Consider the following 19194-nt stretch of genomic DNA (forward strand, 5'->3'; position numbering starts at 1 on the left):
GTACTCAAAGCACTGCCGTTTTGCAGTTCCCTGATAATCAGTCTTGCAAGGGACACATTTCACTTCTTAAATGGCTGCCTCAACTTTCGGGGGGATTGGGAATATAGGTGCTTCTCACACTTTTGTTCATGTAAACTTTGGTGATGTATCATAGCATGGAAGTGAGATTCAGCTGTAAGTAAGTCTGTTAGGTTGCTGTAATCAGAACGCTTGACTTTTGTCATCGACCTCAAATGGAGGAAGCCAACTTAAACATTACCTAACAGCTTCCCATTGTGCTTTCTCAACTGCTTGCCCTCTGCCATTTTTACCACTGAAATACTCTAAAATGTTCTATGAAGGTCCTATCAGACAGTCGATTGGGAATCTGTTCCTAAAACACTCTTTTGAAATCAAAGCATGATACACTCCATTCACTCTGTGCAAAACTACTCCATCTTGCATTACCTTTGACATTAGCGCTGATGATCATGGTTTCAGTTCTTCATTACTCTTCCCTTGCCATCTTGTCAATCCACAACCACCACCTCCAAACCGACATCACTTTGTTCCATTAAGTGCATCAACATAAAGGTCCTCAGTGAACATTTGAGGGCATAGACCCTTTACCATTTATCAGTAACAACCATAAAGTTTTGGGTTGAGTGGAAGCAACACATTACCTGAATTTCGTTACTTTATGTGGACCGTGTTTTGCTATCATCTGCAGGTACACAGAGATCGAATGAATCCACTTTTTATTTTGTAGCAAGTTTCCCCAACAAGTGCAACAAAAAAGTAATTAGGAAAGTAACAATCCAAGTGACCCACGTCAAACGTGTCCAGATATGGACTGAAAAAAACAAATGCAAAATGCTCTGGGCTACAAAAGCAGGCTGGCAGATGAGCAGGACAGAGATTGCTCTCTCAAATACCAGTGCTTCCTGTCCAAGTGTAGACATACTGAACACCTAAAACACAATGTACCAATAGGTCAAACATATCAAAAGGATGCTGGTCAGTCTGTGGTCGTCTGAAGCTCTCCGGCAAATAAGCTTCATATAGTCTGTTGGCTTTTCTGTTGCCCATTCCTTGCATGCACTGATGAAGAGAATCATGTTACAAACAAGACTTGCACATAACGACCTGCTGTGGTCCATTACAAGTTCATCAGGCTGTGAGATTTCCAATTGTGGTACGTAAGGAAGTAAGGCGATAGGAGGTTTACCCAAACAAGAATACGAAACACAGAGAAAACGGGATTGTAAATCAGGCCTTAAATTTCCAGTCAGCAAGAGGCTTACTAAATTGCATATACACAATTAGATCCACTGAGCTTAACAGGTGAAAGTATAGGTGAAAGTATAGGTGAAAGTATAGGTGAAAGTAGCAAGACTGATTAAACAGTAAAAGTAAGCAGTCCGTGCTCACCTGTATCTGTTCTTGTGTCCACTGGTCGAGGTTAACGGACTTCACCTTTGATATGTGGACCCCCAGATTGCGGTGGATTCCGGCGCATCGAATGCAGACAAAGACCCCAATGTTCCAAGATGCCCATCTTGGCCCTGTAGAAAAACAAGCGTAACAACTGAGCGATACGTGTCACAGATCAGAAATGTTAACAGTAAAAAATCCATAAATAGGCATCTTTGAAAAGCCCAATCGGTAAGTTTAGCTGCTACTCGATTTAGGTTGACTGCAAGATATTGCAGGTTACAGGATTCAGTGAATCCAAGGGATACTGGAATTTTTCAGGAACTGTTCTACTGATTAACTCGCAAACAATTAGACATCTCGAGGCAACTTGTGCTGTAAGTTATGTTGTGCATGTATAGGCCATGCCAGTGAAGAACAAGTTACTTACCTTCAGTAATGCACTTTCTGGTGGAGACTGTAATCTAACCACAGATTCCTCAACTTTTGAACATCCAGAAGCACCACACTGGAGCTAAAAGATTCAACAGTACTGCTCCCGTGCACTGGTAGGTGGAGTTGTGCGGATCTGTGCCAACATCTGCTTGGGAAATGACAAACTGCGTAGTATATATGTGCCATCAATGTGTGCTGATGTCAGTATCTATCTGGACTATGACCCCACACCCCAGCCCCCCCAGGCATAAGCCCAAAAATAATCAGCGATACCAGTGTGGAGATTTCTAGATTGGACCATTTTAATTTGGGAAGAAGACCATTCCACAGAACGGGGAAAGAGGGGGTGGTGAGGAATATCTGGTTAAGTAGGGCATCCATCAGAAAGAGCATTATCAAAGGTCAGTAACTTGTTTGTATGAGAAAATCTTCTAATGTCAGATTCCTCACCTTTAGATACCAAGACAGTACCTCTCAAGGTGGCAGGTATGTGGAATGGCTCAGCAGGAACAAGCAGACGAAATTCTCTTTCTGTCACATCTGGCTGTCAAAGGCAGTAGTGTTTTGTGAACATGCGTACTAACATCCATGTAGTAACTTGAGATATGTCAAGCACAGGCACTCTTGAGTGCCAGTGCAGTGGTTGCAGTCTTGGTCCTTGTGGAATGGGCCCTCAGTCCTTCTAGAGGCTGTTCTTTTGGCCAGAGCATAGCAGATCTTTATGCAGAGGACTATCTAGCCCAACAAAGCCCCTTTCTTCACTTCTTTGCCCTTCTTTGCCCCAGAGAAGCCTACCAAGAACAGATTGTCCAGCTGATGGTCTTTGGTGTAATTGATATAAAAACTCTAAAGCTCTTTTATGGTCAAATTTGGAGGGTCTTGCTTCCTCTTTCAAGGGATGAGGTGTGGCAAATAAAGTTGAGAGAGGGATGAATTGTTCAATGTGAATAGCCATAAACACTTTAGGCAGGAAGGCTGCCTTGGTTCATAGAACCACTTTATCTGGAGAGAAAAAAGATGGTAGAAGGTGGCTGCACCAAGAGAGCCTGGAGCTCGCACATATGACGAGCTGAAGTTGCAACAACCAGAAACAAAGTCTTCAAAGTCAGAATCAGCAGCTATGTATGGGTTTCAATGCTGTGCTCATGAGGAAAGCAAGAATCAAATTTATACCTCACAATGGCATCGCAACAGGTTTTGGAGGAAATAAATGATTCAAGCCTTTCAAAAATCTCATTATGAGTGCTTTAAATAGGGATGGTTGTGGTAATAAACCTAAAAAGGCAGAAAAAGCCAACAGATATCCTTCAACAGTGCCCAACGTAAGTTTTTCCTTGGTCCAAGATAAGAAACAATAGGACATTAGACAGTTTTGCCTCGAATGGATCAGTATTGAGAGTGCCACACCAGACTACAAACGTGTCAGTGTTGGGAGGTATACAGACTTAGTGGATGGATGCCTGGCATACAGGATGACATCCACAACCTTGGAAGGAAATGGAATTTTGTCAACTCCTGCCTCTCAAGCATAAGTGCAAGACCTTGCCTTGCCCTGCTGCTGCAATAGGTCTTCTTGAAGTGGCAGCATGATCGGAGGACAGATGCTTATGGTAAGATGTTCTGGATACTACCCTTGCCCAATCTGGAGCCACAAGGATGGAGGCCCAGTTATTCAAGATACGCTTCAGAACTCAGGCAGGAGAGCTAGTAGCAGAAGGGTGTACAAAAGTTCTTTCCTGGTCTCCATCCCAAATATGCCTAAGAAAGCCTCTCGGGAAACTCCAAGATGCAAACATTTGATATGGAGTGATCTCTTAAGAGGTGAAAAGATTTAACCAGGATCTTCACGATTGCTGCATGAATACCCTGTGCCACCTTGAAAGTGTAATCACCATTTGCAATCTGTCAGGCACCGTCGAATGAGCTTGTCCACCCTGGTGTTCAAAGATCAGGCAAGTGGTTCACAACCAGGGAATTACCCTATCAGTCCAGCCATCTCAAAGAACAAAGCACCTCAGGCACAAGAGATAGGACTCCACTACGCCCAGATTGTTGAAATATCACATGACAGTGGTGGTGTCCAGCAGAAGTCTTTCTGCGCCAGGCGACTGGCCAGCATCTCAAACAGGGTGAAATTGAGCCAGGTCTCTACCAAAGAAAAGATCCTCTAATCTCCACCTCTCCCAGATAACCTTGCCAATCTAACAGTGATACACCTATCACCACTATCATCTCATGAAGGAAGAGGGGTCTGCAGCCTATCCAACTGCAACTAAGACACCACTCCAGGTCTTTTGCAGAATCTTCCAAAACATGGATGAAATTAGTTAGGTTCCCCTAGTGCTGGGCCCACTGAAACTTCAGGTTCTACTGCAGAGCCTGCATACGAGACCTAGCATAATCTACTAGTAAAATGCTAAAAGGCCCAGCAACTGCAAAGCCACTCTCACAGACACCCAAGAGCAAGATAGATACATCATGATCATAGCCTAAATAGCCTTTACTTGCTGTGGTGGAGAGAAGGCCCGAAACTACAATGTATCCTGGATACCTCCAATGAAGGGAGTCCATGCAATGGAGTTAGGTGTGATTACAGCACATTGATCATGAACTCAAGGGATTTCAGGAGGTTTGCAGTTAACTACAGGTGGTCTACGACTGCCTGTGGCAAGCCCGCATTCAATACCCAGTCATTGAGGTAGGGGAAAACTGGTACCTCCAAAGGTGTACTGTGACCACTGCCATCACTTTCGAGAACAACTAAGGGGCACTGGTGAGGTTGAAGAGGAGACTAGCAATTGAAAATGCTCCTGGTCCATCCTGAGCCACAAGTAGCATCTGTGGGACTGCAGAACGGATAAACAAAAGTAAGATTCCTGCAGGTCCAAAGAAACTACCATGTGGTCTGGATCCATGGCAGACAGAACCTGGGCCAGAGTGTTTCTTACATGTATCCTTCTGCAAGAAGATATTCAGAGGGCGCAGATCTGAAATGGGATTAAGGACTCCATCCTTCTTTAACATTTGGTAAGAACAGGAGTAACAGCCAGTCCCCACTTCTGGGCTTGCCCCCCTCAATGGTTCCTCTGGCCAAAACAGCCTGCAGTTTTCAGAGCAAGAAAATTACAGACAAAGGTGCAGGGTTTAAAAAGGAATGGCTGAGTATAGCCTTTTTGGGCAATCTAGAGGACACATCTGTTGGATGTCATATTTTACCAACCATAGAGGAAGCATTTGATCATACCTCCTAGAAGATGGTTATGTCCCACTAAGGGAAAACTTAAAAGGCTTGGAGGCGGATGTCGGACGGGCAGGGGAGGTCGTCATGGCCTCGATGTTACCTGCTAGATCCCCACCATCGACCGTCACCCTGAAATGACTAGGGTAATGCTGCGGGCAGGAAAGTGAGATGGTATGGCAATTAGTTAGAGTAGTCTTGAAAGGGGCAAACCTGATGAGGGCACTGTCTCAAAGGGGTTAAAAGGACTAGGGAACTTGCCATGACCAGTCTTTATTTAAAATATTCCAGCATTGCATTGTCTTCTCGCCACACAGGCGCAACCCATCAAATAAAATGGCCATTAAAGAGGCTTGCACATCTCCAGACAAGCCAGTGGATCACATGCTACTGCTCTTTTCAAGACGTTAGTAATGGGATAATGTACTTGTGCGGTGTTCTACCTTTTTGGGAAGGTTTGAGCCAAACTGGCTCAAACTTCCACAGGGACTGACAGCAAAATTTCACCAAGCATGTCTCACAAAGCATGGGTATACCACCTTCGCAAGCAGCTGGCACTGACCAATCAGATGGCCAGGCTCGCCAAGGAAAGCATCAACTTCCCAAAGGTCTCAAGACATTTCACCTCTGTTTGGCATCATTGTGGGGAAGGAGCTGGGGTTGAGATTAAGGAATGATTGGCCTGAATGAGAATAGAATGGAGTTGGTATGCTGTTGATAAGAGACCTTGTCCAAGGCCAAAATCAAAGGTCTTGGCTGACGTCAGGCCTAAAAAGATAAAGCACTTGATCAACCATAAATATGGGAACTAGCAGGCTTCTTAGGTCAAGATAATAAAATGTATGAAAGACTTTTAAAAAAACTGCATAGATATATAAAATAGATTATGAGATGTATATGTGACCCCAAAACCCTCCAAAAGGAAAACAACACGATTAAAATGTTACCATCCATTACAAAGAAATTGAAAAACTGGAATGCAGCAGCTCACATGCTTCCTACATAGCGTTTTGTATATTCTCTGCAGTCAGCAAATCCATATAGGGGTCATTTAGTTTAAACTGTGCATTATTTGACCAGGTTTTATCAGATCAATGAGGTCGAGACTAGCTCTTGCTGACAAATTGCAAAAAACTCCAAACCGAGAGCCCTATTCAGGAGTTTCCTGTTGCAGGCAGACCTTGACAATCAAATATTATATTCAGTGATAAACTGTGAGGAACTCAGCAGATTTCGGAAACAATGAGAAATGCAGGATTCAGCAGAGGAAGGCATGGCCAAAAGGAAAAGGGCAGACTTGGATGGATACAATACATCAGAGTCACATGGTCTGAAAGTAAAACCTGCCACTGCCGCAATAGCTCATCATGGTGGTAGTTCTAACTTCATCCTAGAATTAAAATGCCAACATTAATTTACAGAGGCTTTCAATAAGAGGTAGTTCTGAAAGAAATCAAAAATGACGTTCCTTACATTCATATACTTTACTGGTAAATAAGAGGCTTATGTTGTAAAGGGGAACCTTATGAGCAAGTGGTAAAAATAAATATCTGTTTAAAAAACATCTTCATTCAAGGTACCTTCACTTGCAATCAAACCTGGGAAAGGAAAAAACACGGCACAAGCAGTTTTGTGCCACTAACCCACCTAGGGAGGAGTGAATAAATGTGATTAGTGCTGGGGTGTTCCAGGGGTTGGCTGACCTTTAAATACGGAAAAGCCAATCTAGCTACTCAAGTGGTTTCCAATCTGTTCCCACTTTTTTGGACAGCAGTCTGACTCTCCACTTTTAGAAGACAGTGGCAACAATATTGGCTAATGTTACCAACAGATGGAATGCACTACTAAAGCCCTATAATTCCAGTTCATACGCTTGACGTTTGAAAACGTAGGTCTAGGAGGATGATTCGTGCACTCAAGACGGAAAAGACACACCAGAGACCCCTAGAGTGAACGCTGAGAAACAGAACTCAATGGCAGAAGACCAACAGAGACAACCTTCTAGGCTGCCGGGCAGGGTGAGGTGTCCACTTCTGTATGGACATGGTGTCAAATGCAGACTATAGTATCATAAGAAGAGTACGAGAAACGAAAGAAGGTTTTGAATGCTTAAAATATCCCCAGTACATTTAGGCTAATAATATGTATGGCATCAATCACACACTCCTCAGAAGCACTATGAGCAAAGTTGGACCATAACACAGGACAGCATGAGTCATAGCCTACATGGCAGGTACAACAAAATATGAAGACTTGGAATCGTAGAACTGAAAATTATAACACCTTTAAATCGAGCATCATGGGGATTTTGCTGCAAAGATTAAGAACCCTCTCTACCTCACTGCCTGTGTGTACATAGTCCAATTGTGTAGAGCGAACTAAATATACTCCGATTTCATATACTACAAGGTTCTAAATGATTAGTATAGTGCTGGAAAATATGGAAGAGTAATTTGAGGAAATTAGCCACAGAAACTTATGGCCGAATAATCTGCATGAAGCCTGATCCATGGTCATGTCTCCTATTGAAAAATCACACAGAACTGTATGTATCGCCTTCATATTTTATCAAAATGTAGCGGTTCAAATGATAAGATAATGATTCAACAAATCCACAATCTTACTATGCTGAGTAATTTACGTTTGGTAGTAAATGAGTTGCTTGCAACACTCCAATCGCCGTAGTTACTCATTTCCATAGTTTAGGTTCTTCAACAAAATACGAGCGAAAGACTAGATTTTGCAAATCGGCGAGCAGGCTTTGGGAGTTAATGGAGTTACAGCACTTAATAAGTTAGCAATTATTACACATGCAGTGTTTTGTAGAAGGAAGAGCTGCATCCCTTCACTTCCAGAACTTACCAACCATTGTCATAGCTAAACGACAATGGACTCCAGCACTTCACAATACATAAAGCCACTTGATGTATTTACTTTAATGAGCTTGACACATTCGAGCACCCTTCTCTTTCAGATAGAGGCCTACCCCTTTTCAAGTGAAATGCTAATAATTGTGAAATACCCTGCATAGTTCACATATTGAGCAGATAGGCACATCCAGTTTATCACATACAGTTCACAGATGAGCAAACTACATGCTTGAAGACAAGTTGTAGACAAACAGTGCACAACTTACCCCCATTTAAGTCGTTGGAATTCAATGGGGCTCCTTACATCAACTTGAAAAGATTAAATCAGAGTACGTGTGAACCTGTGACCCGCATATTTTACATACCCATGTGCACACATTCAACACACGTTGCTTGCAAACTAGTTATGCTTTAGCTAGATTAGTCACATGTAGGAGGCTTAGTTGATAGCCGTTTTTAAGTACGACGCTAATTGATCTTGAAAATTCATATTTTCTAAATGTATTGCACTTTGTTCAGGCAGTCACAGGAAGCCAAACGCACTGATTGAGGGTAGGTTTAAAGGCAAACACTAACAACCACTATCTAGGGTCCTTCCTAAAAACGTGAAAACTCACTATAACCACTGTGAAGGACCACAAGGCGCTAACTAGAATGGTTCTACTCTGAGGATAAAACAACAGTGTACCAGTGTACCAGCGCTCCAACGCAAACAGAGGAAGTACGTCTCAAAGTTTCAAACTTGGATCTAGGCCTGGGATGAAGCATATGCATTAGTTAATGATTACTGGGGTGGCTGTGGAACAGAAACCAGCAAAGGGTTTTTGGACAACGAGGCACCGTCCCATTAAGAATGTCCTGTAACTCTTCACGATAAAAGCTGAGCAGGCAGAACAAAATCGCACGCAAAATGCAGCAGTTCAAAGCCATTCATTTTTAGGTCTTACCTACGGAAAGCTTTTAGCGGTTTGCTGCTGAAACACCTCTTGTGGACCACAAACACGTTAGAGTATGCTTAGAGTAACGCCACAGTTAACCACTTGTTTGCGATCTGGTCACTCCCATTCGCTTGCTTCTTTTTCAAACACTTTCCTTCCTTTCCTTTTCTTCCGATTGTCCCTCTTTTGGAGCACAGCTCTTCTGTCATCATTTTAACTGGAGGACCTGTAGCCTTTCACTGCTCACATTTAAGGACCTATTTAATAATATTCTTTCAGCACGCCATGAGAGAGAGCATGGGTTTACTTTTTCCCATCCTCGTCCCTTGCTTTCCGCTCTCAATTATGTCCCTCCTGCACGCTTAGTGTTGCTCCCTCCTCCCTGTGACCCCCAGCTTGTCAATGCTTTTCACACCGCCCGGTTGAACGTCTCCTCTCTGTCCCAAGCACCTCCGTAATACACCTCCCCACTGCTTCCCCCACCTCGTTGTAACTTCCCTGAAGCGCTCCTCCACTGCTACCACGTCACAGACCTCTCATCACGTCCTTTAAATAAAAATACATTTTTGGGAGGGTTTGGCAGCTGCCACTTGTTTTGGGGCCGCTACCTTTTCAAGTGCCTGCACATTTTAAACTATTCTTTATTTACCACCCCGAGATTAGCTTGCATCTTCTTGGATTGATAACATGTTTTACACTACACTGCCCACTGTGTCACCCACGTATGCATGTGTGGTGATGCGTATGCATGTGTGGTGATGCGTCTGCATGCATACACCATCACGATGCCCGCTGGATTTTTTCTGGAATGACACCTCATCAGGAGTGCACGGAAAGAGCAACACCACTAGCTATTCAAGCAGAGAGGGACGCAACTGCAGGCAGAGGAACAGCAACTGTGCCTGGACACAATCGGTGGCATCAGAGCAACAAAGGAATGTTTTCTTGTTCCAATACACCAGTCTTTTTCTACATTTTACTCCCTATCCATAATGCACCTTAGAGTCAGGGTGCAGCTAATCCTCTACAATATTTACACCAATACCCACTTTCTATGCATGGTGATATAAGCCCTGAATGATAAAGCAAAAATATGTGAAGCCTCCTTTAACCTCCTACCCTGAGGCCCATTTTCTTGTAATAACGTGCCCATATTGGAGAAGTGCCACTACAAAAAAACTAAACATCTGACAACCAACCACGTGGGTTATACAAAAAGGTCATTGTTCTCCATGTTCTTCTACCACTAGAACAAAAAGCTATTCCGGGTCTTAGATTTTAAGACCAGGCACGTGAAGAAAGCTTGTGTATGGGTATAAACTATTTTAAACCATTTCGGAATTTCTTTTGTGGATCTAGGGAAAGACTTCACAGCATATACATCACAGACCACTTTCACAGACATGTTAAGTGAACCCCAGAACAGATTACATCACTACATCATTAAATTAAATGTCATGCTGGTGAGGCCTTTATAAGACCAAGCAAGCCAAACAGGTCATGCCCCACGAAGCTGGCAATTACATAGCAGCTGGCGAACTACACAAATTTCACCTGTGAGGGTCGCCCAGCCAAGATTCCTCACCTTGGCTCAAAGAAAGTAGAAAAATAAAGTGGACCATCAGGGGTGGCTCTGTGGATTAAAGGCCGCAGATGTGCATGAGTAGCCTGCTATCCGAAGTCACTTCACTGCACAGCTGTGCAATCAACCAATACAACGGCACCTTTAACAACAACCAGCCAGACAGCGTCTTCTAAGAGGGATTATCTTGAATCTGATGCAGCAGAGACTAAATATTTCCCAACTGAACAACACTAGCAAAATAATGAGCAGCACTGACCATTCAGATAGCGCACACCACCAGCGAACACCACCAGCTGATCCGCGCCACCAAAAGAGCATCATTCAAAGAGAGACTGGGCAAGAACACCCACAACAGCAAAGCACTCTTCAACATCGTCAAAGAGCTCTCCAATCCCAAAGCCAGCTCCAACTCCATCACGCCCTCACAAGAACTCTGCAACTCCCTCGCTACCTTCTTCCATCGAAGGATCACCGACCTACACAACAGCTTCGGACCACAGATCCCACTGACCACCACAGAACCCACAGCCCCAGCCGTCACCCTCAACACCTGGACACCCATAAGCGCCGAAGAGACCAAAACTACCACGAACACCATCCACTCCGGTGCCCCCTCGGACCCTTGCCCACATTACATCTTCAACAAAGCCGACGCCAGCATCGCCCCCTATCTCCAGACCATCATCAACAGCTCATTTGCATCTGCCACCTTCCCCGAGAGCTGGAAACACGTGGAAGTCAACGCTCTCCTGAAGAAACCCACGGCGGACCCCAGGGACCTGAAGAACTTCCGCCCCATCTCGCTCCTTCCCTTCCCGGCCAAAGTCATCGAGAAGGCCGTCAACAAACAACCGACTAACTTCCTCGAAGACAACAACCTGCTCGACCCCTCCCAATCCGGATTTCGGGCCAACCACAGCACGGAAACCGCCCTCATCGCAGTCACCGATGACATCCGAACCCTGCTGGACAACGGAGAAACAGCCGCCCTCATCCTCCTCGACCTCTCGGCTGCCTTCGACACCGTCTGCCACCGCACCCTAATAACCCGCCTCCGCTCCACCGGTATCCAAGGACAGGCCCTGAACTGGATCGCCTCTTTTCTCTCTGACCGCTCCCAAAGAGTCTACCTCCCGCCTTTCCGCTCGGATCCCACCGAGATCATCTGCGGCGTCCCTCAAGGCTCCTCGCTCAGCCCTACTCTCTTCAATGTCTACATGAGCCCCCTCGCCGACATCGCACGCAAACACAACATCAACATCATCTCCTACGTTGACGACACCCAGCTGATACTCTCCCTCACCAAAGACCCAGCCACCGCCAAAACCAACCTGCAGGATGGAATGAAAGACGTCGCAGAATGGATGAAACTCAGCCGCCTGAAGCTGAACTCAGACACAACGGAAGTCCACATCCTCAGAAACTCCCTGTCCACCTGGGACGACTCCTGGTGGCCCACGGCCCTGGGCACCGCACCTACCCCCTCAGACCACGCACGCAACCTCAGATTCATCCTGGACTCCCTTCTCACCATGACCAAGCAAGTCAACGCCGTCTCGTCCTCTTGCTTCCTCACCCTCCGCATGCTCTGAAAGATCTTCCGCTGGATCCCCGCAGACACCAGAAAAACTGTGACCCACGCCCTCGTCAAAAGCCACCTGGACTACGGAAACACCCTATACGCAGGAATCCCTGCAAAACTTCAGAAACGTCTTCAGCAAATACAAAACGCCTCTGCACGCCTCATCCTCGACGTACCCCACCACAGCCACATCTCCACCCACCTGAGACACCTACACTGGCTACCCGTCAACAAAAGGATCACCTTCAGGCTCCTCACCCACGCACACAAAGCCCTCCACAACAAGGGCCCCGAATACCTCAACCGTCGCCTCACCTTCTACACGCCCACCCGTCAACTTCGATCCACCAGCCTCGCTCTCGCCGCCGTCCCTTGCATCCGCCGAACCACTGCAGGTGGAAAATCCTTCTCCTATCTGGCAGCCAAGACGTGGAATTCCCTCCCCACCCACCTCAGGACCACCCAGGACCACCTCGCCTTCCAGAGGCAGCTCAAGACCTGGCTCTTCGAGCAGCAGTGACCCCCCCCGCGCCTTGAGACCCTCACGGGTGAGTAGCGCGCTGTATAAATATGATTGATTGATTGAAACTAAAAACCTTCGGTGCTTAAATACTAAGCGAATAATACTCAACAGATCTTACTGTATTGGACATACATGGATGACAGGCTGAGCCACGCTTATACACCACCCTGTGATCTTCAGGTTGTACGTGGGCTTCAGCTGCTAGTGCTTAACACGTTGAGACAAACTTACAAACTAAGGAACAGTTTGCATTAAAGATTACAATGCCTGTCAGCACAGAAGGACTTACTGAAATATTCACAAACAATAGTACTGCACACTACCTCAAAAGGCAAGAGTAAAAAAGGAAGTGGCAAAGCCAATATGTCTAACTTTGGCTATAGAGCTTTTGGCTTTACCAATACTAGTTTCCTTTGCCAAGGTTTACCAATTTGGTCGCTGTTCCAAGAACGCAACATTTTAGGCAATTTATAACTGTACACTAAAGGTAAAGTATAATGAAAAATACTTTAAGATGGCTGCTCATTTGGCACCCCTTATGCAATGGTGTGAAAGCCCATTTAAAGACTAGTGCTGCTAAAGAAGAAAATGAGCTAAAACAAATTACTTTAAAAAAAATCTATTTTTAAAAGAACAGTGGCTGAAGTGGGGCGGCCCATTGTCTTATGCTTTATATTGATTAATGGACTATTTTTTGTGGGGTGGGGGGCAAGTTTTTGGCTAACAGCAGATCCAGAAACAGATTAACTACAGTATTCAATTAAACAGCTCCTTAAACATTAGCTAAAACTAGGGGCAGCGTTATTGAATCGAATTACTGACCTGCAGTAAAATGCAGGTCAGAAAGGGAAAAACAAGCATTTGCAATGCAACAGGTCTAGCATTTACTTGAATTAGAGCTATTGGCATTGTAAATTCAGAACTGAACAGTTCTTGCCATATAAATTGTTCAATCCTGCTTCATAATTTCGTCTTTTCCTGCAATGTTTTGGTGGTCACTGGTGGCTACTGTTAACAGAATGAAAAGTCTTGCAAGCATTTTTGCCTCCATTTCAACAAAGCTATAATGAAGTTAACAAGAGCAGAGCAGCCTGTGAAGAATTATCGCCCCAATAAAGGAAATAAGCAATGGGATGTCTCCGAGGGCTGGCAGAGAGGGGGCCTGGCCTGGAGAGAGACTCCAGATGAGGCTCTGCAAGTTTCACATCATTGCTTCTAGGTTCCGATACGTTCTACCAGAAGTGCAAGTTACTTACCTTAAGTAACGATATATCTGTTAGAGACATGTTCTAGTTGCATATTCCTTACCTTAGAATTTTTCCCCACGCGGACTGGATCCGGAGATTTTTCTTCGAGCAATACCCTTGAGCGTCCGTAGGTGGCGTCAGTTGACTCCACGGGCGTTGTTGGCGTCATGGTCACAGTGATGTCAGGAGGAGTACATAGATGCCACCTCAGTGCAGTGACGTCTGTTTCTTTTCACCACTTTCCACACCAAAGCGCAGAGCCGCAAAGAACACTGAGATTGGTGCACCAGAGCTAAGGCCCTGAAAGGGGAATCCCTGTCCCTAGAAATCTGTTCGCAAGAAGGGAACATGGATGGGCCAGTAAGGAATCTGCAACTAAAATATGTCTCTACCAGATACATCGTTACCGAACGTAAGTAACTTGTACATCTGATAGAGACTTCTAGTTGCAGATTCCTTACCTTAGAATAGATACCCACGCAATGGTATTCTCGAGGTGGGCTGTGAACCAAGATAATACTAGAAGTCCTGTAGGACCAAACGACCAAAGTAGCTGTCCCGACAGACCTGACTGTCCGGGCAGTAATGTTTAGCAAAGGTGTGCAAGGATGCGGACGTTTCTGCCAGGTTATTCAGGACAGGAACTCCATGTGCTAATGCAGTAGAAGCAGCAGCTGCATTGGTGGAATGAGTGCGCAAGCTCTCAGGGGGTTGCTTCTAGGCCAAAGCGTAGCACATCTTGATGCAAAGAAGTACCCATCAAGAGATGGTAAGTTTTTGCACCACCTTCCCTTTCTTCGCACCCACATATCCAACAAAGAGTTGATCGCCCACGCAGAAATCTTTAGTACGATTTAGATAGCACGTCAACGTCCTTTTGGGTCCAGATGGAGGAGCCTCTCCTCCTCATGAAAAAGGATGCGGGGTGTAAAAAGTAGGCAAGGTGATGGACTGGCCAACATGAAAAGGCGTAACGACCTTGGGAAGGAAGGAAGCTTTAGTACGCAACACCACTTTGTCAGGGTGCACAGACAAGTATAGGTGCTTTGAAGAAAGAGACTGAAGCTCACTCACTCTGCGAGCAGAAGTGATGGCACAAGAAAAACAGTCTTGAAAGTAAGGAGCTGTAATGGACAATTGTGCATCGGCTGTAAAGTAGGACACATTAAGAAAGTAAGGACAAGGTTGAGGTCCCACTGCGGTATGATAAATAGAGTGGGAGGAAACAAATGGGTGAGACCTTTAAGGAAGCGATTGACAATAGGAGACTTAAAGATTGAAGGCTGATCAAGTAACCTAAGAAAGGACAAAAAAGCCAATAAATACCCTTTAAGGGTGCCCAAAGCAGAGCATGCTGGGTTAAAGAAAGAATGAACCAAAGAACCTCAGAAAGTGGAGCAGAGAGGGGGGTCAACAGATTTGCTGGTATACCACGCCACAAATATATGCCAACAGGCGTATACCGTTTTGGTGGAGGGACCCCTTGCTGTCAAGATAATGTCACAGACTTCGGGTTGAAGGTCAAAAGTTGTCAACTGCTGCTGCTCAATCTACATGCATGAAGGCAGAGTTTGGACAGGTTCAGGCGGAGAACTGTTCCCTGATGCTGCGACAAAAGATCCTCCCGAAGGCACAGTCTGAACGCAGGATCCGTGGCCATGCTCAATAGCTGGGGATACCATACTCTACGTGACCAGTCCGGAGCCACCAAGATAACTTGGGCCAGGTCATTCCTGATCTTCTTGAGAACTCTGGGCAGAAGTGGTGTAGGCAGAAAGGAGGTTGGAGTTGTTCTGGAGACAAAAAGCATCTCTGAGCGAGTAACACCTTGGAAACTCCAATGTGCAAAACCGCTGACATTGCACATTCTCCATGGAGGCGAACAGATCTAATCAAGGCTCTCCCCACTGCTGAAAGAGACCTTGAGCCACCTCCGGATGGAGACGCATTTGTGATTGGCTATGCATCAATGACTGAGTTAGTCTGCTCTGACGTTCAGAGAGCCCGCCAAGTGTTGAACCACCTGGGTAATGTTCCAGCCGTGTCCAGAGACATAGTGCCTCCTGACAAAGGGTCCAGGACACTACTCTGCCCTGTTTGTTGCAGTACCACATAGCGGTAGTGTTATCTGTGAGCACTTGCACTACTTTCCCTTTGAGAAAGGGAAGAAATGCTTTCAACGCAAGTCTGATCATCCGGAGCTCCAGAAGACTGATATGGAGCCAAGACTCCACTGGAGACCAGAGGCCTCTGATCTCCACCTCTCCCATGTGGACGCCCCATCCCAGAAGTGACGCATCGGTCACTATGGATAGATCTGGCTGGGGAAGGGAGAGTGATCTGCCATGGACCCAATGCGGATTCGAAAGCCACCACAGCAAGTGTTTCACAGTCCCCTCCGAGATCTGGACCATGTCGGAGAGATTTCCCTGATGCTGCGCCCACTGGAACTTCAAGTCCCACTGCGGAGCTCGCATATGCCACCTGGCATGTGCCACTAGCAGGATGCTATGAGGCCCAGAAGCCTCAGAGTCAGTCTCACCGGAACCCAAAACAGAGGCTGAAAGATCAGAATCATGGCCTTATTATCATGGACTCGCTTTTCAGGAGGATAGGCCCTAAACTGCAGGGTGTCCAGAACGTGCTCCGATGAAAGGGATCGTCTGAGAGGGAGTCAGGTGTGACTGACACATTTATAGGGAAGCCCAGCGCATGCAGGAGGTTCACTGTAGTCTGTAGGAGGGAAACGACTTTCTGGAGCGAGTCAGCTTTCAACAGCCAGTCGTTGAAGTAGGGGGAAGACTGAAACCCCCAACCTGCGGAGATGAGCTGTGACCACCGCCATCACTTTTGTGAACACCCAAGGGGCACTGGTAAGGCCGAAGGAGACCAAGGTAAATTGAAAGTGCTTGTGACCCACCACAAATCGTAGGTAACATCTGTTGGCAGGCAGGATGGGAATGTGGAACTAAGCATTCTTTGAGTTCAACGTTACCATCCAGTCTCCTGGGTCCAAGGCAGACAGGACCTGAGCATTTTGAATTTCTCCTTCTTGAGGAAGAGATTGAGGTACCAAAGGACTTGGATGGGACGTAAGCCCTTATCCTTTTTGTCCTTTTTGGGAACTAGGAATTAGCGGGAATAACAACCACGACCTACTTCTGCCGCAGGCACCTTCTCTATGTCTTCCTTGGACAAGAGAGCTGCAACTTCCTGGTGGAGAAGTGCCAAATGATCCTCCGGAATATGGCAGACTGATTGAGGCATGGCTGGTGGGGCAGATTTGATGGGGAGTAGCCCTTTCGAACGATCTGCAAAACCCACCTGTCAATAGTGATTGATTCCTAGTGGGGCAGGTGATGGCAAATCCTGCCGCCAACTGGACCAGAGTGAGAGAACGGACTAGGAGGGTTTGGAGGCTGCAGCGAGGGCAGGGGTGGACTGGGCAGACCTCTGGTTCCCTGTCCTACGCCCATGTGGGATTCCGTGTTTCTGACCACGCAGCGGCTGAACAGCATGGGTGGCACGGTGGCTGGGATAGGGAAGCGACAAAGAGCCCCTTCCATGGCCACGAAAGAGGCGAAAGGTGGACTGTTGGGGGAGAGGGGCTGTGGAAAGGCAGAGGGACCGAGCCATAGCCCAAGAGTACTTGAACCTCTCCAAAGCTGAGTCCACCTTGTCTCTAAAGAGACTGGACCCATCAAAGGGAATGTCCACAACCAGATGTGGCGCCTTAAGGCCACCATCGTTGTAACCGATCTACCTAGAGAGTTGGTCGTGTCCAGCCCACATCTGATCGTGAACTTTGCTGCATCCCTCCCAATGGCAACAGCTTGGGAGACGACAGCACAGACCTTCTGGGGTATCTGTGGCAGAACCTGCGCCATCGTATCCCACAGAGAGTGGGTATAGCCATCCAAAAGGCATGCAGTGTTCACGGGCCGCTGTGTGAGACTGGAGGAAGAAAACATCTTCTTCCCAATTGTTCCAGCCTTTTCGATTCCCTATCCAAGGGTGTGGAGGGGAATGCGTCCGAGGATGAGGATGCATGGATGACAAGGCTTTCAGGCGTGGGGCGTTCGGACAGAAATTTAGGGTCGTTCAGGATGGGCAGATGGCGGCGTGCAATAGTCCTATTCACAGGAGCTCCTGTGTTTGGTCTGGAACAAGTACCCAATAGGACATCGGTGAGTGCCTTATTGAATGGCAGAAGAGGCTCAGATGTGGAAGCCACTGGCTGAAGCACCTCCGTCAGGAGATTTGACCTGACCTGAACAGTAGGCAGCTCAAGGTCGAGGACCTCAGCCAACCCTACTGACCACCATAGAATAAGCCGCTCCTTCCGCCGTAGCCACAGTAGGAGGAGACAGCATGCCAGCGTCTGGAGAAGTGTCCAGGCCACTGGCCTCACCCAACTCCTGTGCGCAGTCCAAATTAGGGTTATCCTGGTATTCCTAAGGGTCCAGGGACCCCTCCAAGCCTTCCCCGAATTTGTACCTATAAGAAAAAGGGTCAGAATCCGACCTGGGGTGAATAGGCCCCATTGAAGACAGAGGCGGTAGCGGCCGACACCGGTCCAACTCAGAGTCTCTGGGGATGAGGATCGGGTGGATGGTGGGCACCACCGACGTCGGGAGCGTTGGCAATCAAACTGGCGCCGGGGGAAGGTCTCAATGGTATGACAGGTGCCGGTGCTGACCCGAGAGCGGATCCGGAGTGGACCTCGGTGGCCGGAGCCACTGGTGCCGAAACCAAAGTTCCCCCTGAATGAACCCCTTGGGCCCAAAGGCGCTGTATCTGGGTCGGCCTGCCCAAAAATGAGGCGCATGGTCTCATAGAATTCTCTTAATTGGGCGGGGGTCGCTCTGGCTCCCGGAAACTCAGGGAGGCACAGAGCAGACCCAGAAGCAGGTTCCGAAGATTGAGGCATTGAGCGTCGATGCTCCTCCCGCGCTGCATCAGCTGAGCGTCTACGTGAAGTCAAAGGGTGACAGGGATCTCTTGTCTCAAAGACTTCGAGGAAGAAGAATGGTGGTCGTTCTGCGAGTGGCCTGAAAACCCTCCCATCGAGCGAGACCAGGACCTATGCAGAGTTGAGTGCCAGGCTGCCATAAGCTTGAGGGACCGCTCCCTCAAGGTCTCTGGGTGTGTGGCCCAGCACCCAGAGCACGACTTCGGGTCTTGGTCACGCTCCAGTATCCACAAACAGACCGGATGCAGATCAATCACCAACATCATGCAGCGATAGTCCTCGCACGGTCTGAAACCGGTCTTGGGGGACATCCTCGACACACCAAAAAAACTCAACAAAAGGGTCAAAGTTGGTCAAAAAGACAACAGGGTAGCTCTCTCCGGATAAGCGT

General features: G+C 46.9%; 1 protein-coding gene across 2 annotated transcripts in view; it reads right to left on the minus strand.

Moving 5' to 3' along the window:
- The window catches only part of SMAP2 (small ArfGAP2), a 162447-nt gene that overhangs the window by 78025 nt on the left and 65228 nt on the right, over nt 1-19194 (minus strand). For both annotated transcript variants that reach the window (XM_069223776.1, XM_069223775.1), the window contains exons 2-3: nt 1411-1544; nt 995-1080 (exon numbers count right to left, since the gene is read on the minus strand). In XM_069223776.1, coding sequence (XP_069079877.1) covers nt 995-1080; nt 1411-1544 — 220 coding nt within the window. The remainder of the gene's footprint in view (nt 1-994; nt 1081-1410; nt 1545-19194) is intronic.

This window comes from Pleurodeles waltl, chromosome 3_1, assembly GCF_031143425.1.
Source record: "Pleurodeles waltl isolate 20211129_DDA chromosome 3_1, aPleWal1.hap1.20221129, whole genome shotgun sequence".
Taxonomy (NCBI): domain Eukaryota; kingdom Metazoa; phylum Chordata; class Amphibia; order Caudata; family Salamandridae; genus Pleurodeles; species Pleurodeles waltl.